Consider the following 6143-nt stretch of genomic DNA (forward strand, 5'->3'; position numbering starts at 1 on the left):
TGTGTCGGTCATCCATTACCTGTTTCATCCTTGATGGGTTTCCTGTATTTGTCTCAGGCATACATGTGAATTGCGTAGACGAAAGAACTGTCCAAGAGCCTTAAAGACACACAGCTTCCTTGTCTTCCATTCTGTGCTGGAAAACAATCGCATTTATGGTGGCAGGTGCACCGGTGCAGTCCGAGAAGATGGTCTATGGTCAGCCGTGCATTTACCTCAGTCCTCACGGGGCACTCACTAGTATATGTAGACGCAAGCAAGGGAAGTGTGCTCACCGAAACCCCTGAGAGAGAGAGAGAGAGAGAGAGAGAGTTGAGGTATCACAACATACATGCTTCAGTTTTTGTTTCCGTGATCTTTCTTCCCTTCACCATTCCCTTGTGAACGACTCGGTACTTGACAGCGCATGCCATGGCCGACCCAGAAGAGATGAAGACATGGAAGACAGTGAGCCAGCTGACACATCCAAACCTGATTCCGGAGCATCTGAAGGAGTCACTGGCGGCTGTATGCGACACCCTCCTCCCTCAAGTCGACGTCTCTTCCGTCGGGGACGAAGGGCTCGTCGAGTTCTACGGCACCTCGGCGTCCATGGTTGGCACTTCTGAGCACGTAAGATACACCACATTGCAACGAACAGTGTAGAATACTTGCAGCTTCACGACCGAGTTCTCGATGTGACTCTCGTTCGAGACTTCATAGATTTAACTTACAAGACAGCAAATAAGACGTATGTCAGCTGTTGTCTGATACATATAGGCATCTACTTTCAGATCACACATGAAACATATCGACTCGTATCTTTACACACAACTTCTCAGAAACTATCGATGGATTTACACCACACAGGTAATGAGATGAAGTGTGATGCAGATTGGAGGACTGCTCTCCGGGGGACTGAAGCACCCGGCGGCCGGGCTGCTCTACTTGGCCCTGTGGTTGCTGTCGACATGGTACGGCACCTTCGCCATGTGCGGAACCAGAAGCTTGTCGAAGCAGTTCCCCTACTTCCACAGGTTCGCCAAGGTGGAGAGGACGAAGCGCGAGCAGATCCTCCTCTCATGGTCGCTGGGCTCATTCCCACTCTATGCCATGCTCTTCAGGTGCCTCAAGTATCTTACCATGCGCCTCTACTTCACTCAGGTACCATCTCTGTGATGCTCCTTTGCTCATCTTTGGCTACTTTTTCCTTCGATAATTGAGCTTATTTACAGTGATTAAACTTAGCATTGTAATTTTGATTATCCGTGTTTTAACAGTCATCTACGTTTCTAAATAGATTAATTGCATTCCTTTCCAATTGCTTGCAGCTCAACGATGACCGCACCAACCCGGCATGGAAAGCAATGGGCTACTGTGGACCGGACCCTGACTTGGTTGACCAGAGTCAACATTTGGGGACCCCACAACACAAGGAAAAAGACCCGGTCGACCAAGAAGACGACGTCTTCGGTCCGCTGCACTCGGCTCTCCTTCACATGGAGAAGCCAAGAGATGTCATCACACGAATGCTACACAAAGCTGGCTTCCCCGCCCCTGCCACCTTCCCTTCTTCCCCTCTCACCCTGTCCTGCGACGCCGCGGTCATCGGCTCCGGCTCTGGCGGTAGCGTCGTCGCCGGCGTCCTCGCCAAGGCTGGCTACAAGGTCATTGTTATCGAGAAGGGGGACTACTATCCCAGCAGCCGCCTCTCCCTTCTCGAAGGACCGGCCTTGGGCGCCATGTACGAGGGTGGCGGCCTCGTCGCCACCGACGACGTCGGAGCCCTGCTCCTCGCCGGGTCCACCGTAGGCGGCGGATCCACCGTCAACTGGTCGGCCTCCATTCGCACCCCGGGGCATGTCAGACGCGAGTGGTGCGACGAGCACGGCCTCGAGCTCTTCTCCAGTAAAGCCTACGATGAAGCCCTCGACGTCGTGTGCGAGCGCATGGGAGTCCAATCCGACGTCAAAGAAGAAGGCTTCAACAATATGATCCTGCGAAGAGGGTGCGAGAAGTTGGGATATCCGGTGGCCAACGTGCCATGCAACGCCCCACCTGATCACTACTGCGGGTGGTGCCACCTCGGTTGCAAGAACGGGAAGAAGCAGAGCACCAAAGAGACGTGGCTCGCGGACTTGGCAGACTCCGGGAACGGGTTCATCCTCCCCTGCTGCAAGGCAGTGAGAATCTTGTACCGCAAGGGAAGAGGACTCGGCCGAAGCGTCGCCAACGGAGTCGTCGTCGCGTTCGGAAACGAAGAGTTCACCGTCGAGTCGAAGGTGACGGTGGTGGCAAGCGGCGCCCTCAACACGCCGAGTTTGCTAAAGCGGAGCGGCCTCAAGAACGTGCACATCGGGAAGCACCTCCACATCCACCCCGCCGTGGTGGCGTGGGGTTTCTTCCCGTCGACTAGGTGGCCAGAGGAATGCCGGAAAAGCTACGAGGGCGGGATACTAACCTCCATGTGCCCGTTGTCGTCCTACTGCACATTGCTGCAGACACCAGCTCTGCACCCCGGCATGTTCGCGACGGTGACCCCATGGCTATCGGCCGCGGACTTCCGGGAGAGGATGACGCGCTTCTCGCGCACTGCTCACATATTCGCACTTGTCAGAGACAAAGGGTCCGGCACGGCAGACTATCCGGAGTCAGTGGTGTACCGCATGGACGAGGAGGACGAGGAGAAGCTGAAGCGATCATTGGAGGCTGCGGTGAGGATACTGGCGGCGGCGGGAGCAGAGGAGGTGGGGACGCATCACGGCAAGGGAGAGAGGGTGAAGGTGGGAGGAAGAGGAGGAGGAGAAGGGGTGGAGGAGCTGGTGACGGAGGTGGTGAGGAGGGGGCTGAGGGACGGGAAGACGCCCATCAGCACGGCGCACCAGATGGGGAGCTGCAGGATGGCAGCGGACGCGAAGGAGGGGGCGGTGAGCCCGCGAGGGGAGACGTGGGAGGTGGAGGGGCTGTACGTGGCGGATACAAGCGTCTTCCCCACTGCGCTGGGGGTGAATCCCATGGTCACAGTGCAGGCCATCGCTTACTGCACTGCCCAATCCATACTGCAAGTGTTACAGGGCAGCAACAACAGCTCTTATTAGCCTCTGCAGTAACACCACAACTACTAGTGCTGCATTTGCAACATTCTGCTCTATATATAGTGTGTGATTGTTGTTCTATCAATGTCAGTGTTTTGATGAACTCCATCATAATAAATTTGAATGTTCTAAAATATGCTTGGGTTGGAATGTACAGGTCACAACATCAACATGTTTATGCTATAAGATCATCTTGATTATACTGCATCTAGTTGTGTTGTCAGACTTGAAGTTGTCAAAGCAAGGTGGTGATCTTTTACTTCTGTGCTACCTTGGCCTGGAAATCTTCATGGTGTGGATGAGTTTGGATATGTGGAGGCTTCTTAACTAGCAAAACTGGATGCATGCATGCTCTGGAAAAGCTACAACTTTGTTCAGTGTATGATGCAGGGGTTTTCTTTGTAACTGATGTATATTAAGTAGCTAGGAGACATGGAAAGAAGCAGTTTGCATGTTGATGTTTCAGTCCATTGTTCCAGGATTATTGACAAAATAAGCTGCCAAATATTGGTGGAATTGCTCTTCCTTACATTGGCAGAAGTCTTATGAACTGTGGATTGTAACTCCTCAGAAACTATAATTCGACTTAACATGCTATTCTAAATAGAAGAACTACAAGCATTCAATGCTCTTACGAGGATGAATACATGCCCAACAAAATGGTTGTTCTCTTCTACTGTTCTTGTCTCTTTGCCTGCAACATTTAACTGGAAGCTAAAGGACTGTTTGATATAATTAATTCTTATCCTCTCTCCCTCCCTCCTTTCCTCTGATGACTTGTGAGGAAAAAACGAACTTCTCGAGTCTCAATCCCTCTCTTCCACTTTAAAGATCTGAAGAACCCTTCAGTTTGAGTTTGACCTGAAATCAGCATGTAAGAAGAGAATTGGAGTTGGAAGACAGGGCGCAGATCACTTCTGATACACTGCCATGGCCTTGAATCACCTCCTCCTTTACCTCCTCTCACTAACCATCTTATCTTCCACACTTGATGGTGCAAGCTGTGAAATCCAGGAGGCTGTGATCACTGCTCAAGTAGGCAACCATGCATCTTTCAAGATGGGAGGATTAGCTTCTGCCAACTTCTTGCCCCAGGGAGACATTGTGCCGCCTTCTGGCCCATCAAAGAGGCATAATGGTGTCACCAGTTCAGCTGTAGCTCATCAGGATGTTGCACCATGAAGGATGCTGCTGCTGCATGCAGTGCAAGCACATCAAAATCTGACATTAAAAGCCGGTGGGATCTGAACAGACTTCAAGCTTCAGATGTTTTTGTGTCAGAGTCAGTCTATTATTCATCTTAGGTTTCTGCTTCAATTATTGTTTAGTAATCTAGCTCTTGTTTTCTGATCTCACTCAATGGTTCTCTCTCTCTTTCTCTGTTTCATCTATGTGTTCTCTGCATGTTTTGATTATATAAATACTGCTTATAGCATGCTGGATTTCAGACTAATAAATAGAATATGTTATTTACTAGTGCATTTTCTTCTCAGAGTAGCTCATATTTGATGATACCTTCTTCTTATTCAAATTTTACTTCCACATAATAGTTAACAATGGTAATTATATCTTAACATAAAATATTTATTGCTGCATTGGACTATCTTCTTCTGTTAATTTTCTTTTCATCAAATGATTTTTTTTCTGACAATGGTTATAAATGCTTGACAGAAATAAAAAAAAAGGGCCATTTTAATATATTCTGTGAAGAACATCTGCAGTGAGGTTTAGTTAATTCTGATTCTACTCTTGAAATCATTTATTTTATGGAATCCACTTGCACACAGGACATGCTTGTTTTTGGCTGGTGAATCAGAGTATGCCAAAAAAAAAATCTATCTGATGCTTCTAAAGGGGAAAATATGTCGATGAAATCTAACAATCTCGAAGTTCTACTACTAAACACAAATCTCATGATAAGGTTACTCTTTTACAACTTCGATAATCAAAGATATAGGTTTGGGTATGATTGTTTTGTTGTCTCTCCTAACATCTCATGTTAGCGGGTGTGAGATGATTGAATTGGATTATTATATTTGATGCATAATTTATCACTCCATATCTTGGTTGAGTCCAATAATATTAGTAAATAAATTAGACTACACGATTATCCACTCTATATGCATAAGAGTATTGACTTAGTAAAATATTGAACCATCGTTTTTAATGTTCTTATAATATTCAAAATTTATCCTTGTGTTTCTTGATAGGATGAATTTCATATCATGAAGTCTTCATTGTTCTTCTTGATAAAGTAAATTGGATACTATAGAATTTGATTCTACTTAAGGTCCTTCGATTCCTTGTAGTGTCTCTAAGGTCATAGCTCCAAGGGATTTTGAGAATGGGACCTTCGCTTTCAATTTGAGATTCTTCAAATTCCTAATGGATGGAACAATGCTGCCAAATTCTTTAGATGAATCTAACAATTCTCATTGAATAATTAATTAGATTAGTTATTTCATTTTTTATTTTATTTTTCTCTTTTAGTAGAACGGCAAAAGAAAAAAAAAAGACTAAGCCTCTAAAATCATCATGTGTTCGTTTTCTCTAATCGAATGACTTCAAGACCTTGGAGTAAGTATGATCTTTCAATATTAAAATAATAAATTTTATCTTTGACTTCAGTATATTACAGAATCAAAATAATAAATTTAATCTTCAAAGTATACCTTCAATACATTCAGATATTTCTATCTTTGATGATTGATCTAAATTGATGGTGATATGATAAATATTTATCCCCAACATAACTGCAACATAATAAATAATAAGATATTAATTTAAAATAATAATTCAGAAAAATATTACATGTATATCCATACCATACCGTAGATGGAGCTCACAAAATGTTACATTATAAATTGGTAATATTATCCATAACCATATTATTCACCCATTTGAATTCACTTGAAAACCAATTGGAGCTTGCAAATTATATTATAAATTACTGGTAAAATAATTATTTGTTTCAAAAATCATGCATTAAAAATTATATAATTTAAAATAGACACACACAAAAAAAAAAAAGTCCATCCAAAATGTTTCCTTTTGAGGCAGGACGCATAT

The 6143-nt window shown here is 45.0% G+C and overlaps 1 protein-coding gene across 1 annotated transcript; it reads left to right on the forward strand.

The window, feature by feature from the left end:
* The first annotated feature begins 287 nt into the window (after positions 1-287).
* LOC135583356 (long-chain-alcohol oxidase FAO4A-like) lies at positions 288-3178 on the forward strand. Its single transcript, XM_065147872.1, has 3 exons — positions 288-612; positions 874-1143; positions 1311-3178. The coding sequence occupies exons 1-3, from the start codon at positions 412-414 to the stop codon at positions 3075-3077; spliced, it is 2238 nt and encodes a 745-aa protein (XP_065003944.1). The 5' UTR covers positions 288-411; the 3' UTR covers positions 3078-3178.
* Positions 3179-6143: the final 2965 nt, after the last annotated feature.

Source organism: Musa acuminata, chromosome BXJ3-4 (assembly GCF_036884655.1).
Source record: "Musa acuminata AAA Group cultivar baxijiao chromosome BXJ3-4, Cavendish_Baxijiao_AAA, whole genome shotgun sequence".
Lineage (NCBI taxonomy): Eukaryota > Viridiplantae > Streptophyta > Magnoliopsida > Zingiberales > Musaceae > Musa > Musa acuminata.

Excerpts from the sequence above, each read along its gene's own strand:
- LOC135583356 (XM_065147872.1), top strand. The coding sequence starts at position 412 with ATGGCCGACCCAGAAGAGATGAAGACATGGAAGACAGTGAGCCAGCTG. Across the intron at positions 613-873 it reads TGGTTGGCACTTCTGAGCAC|ATTGGAGGACTGCTCTCCGG; the intron begins GTAAGATACACC and ends AGTGTGATGCAG. Across the intron at positions 1,144-1,310 it reads TGCGCCTCTACTTCACTCAG|CTCAACGATGACCGCACCAA; the intron begins GTACCATCTCTG and ends AATTGCTTGCAG.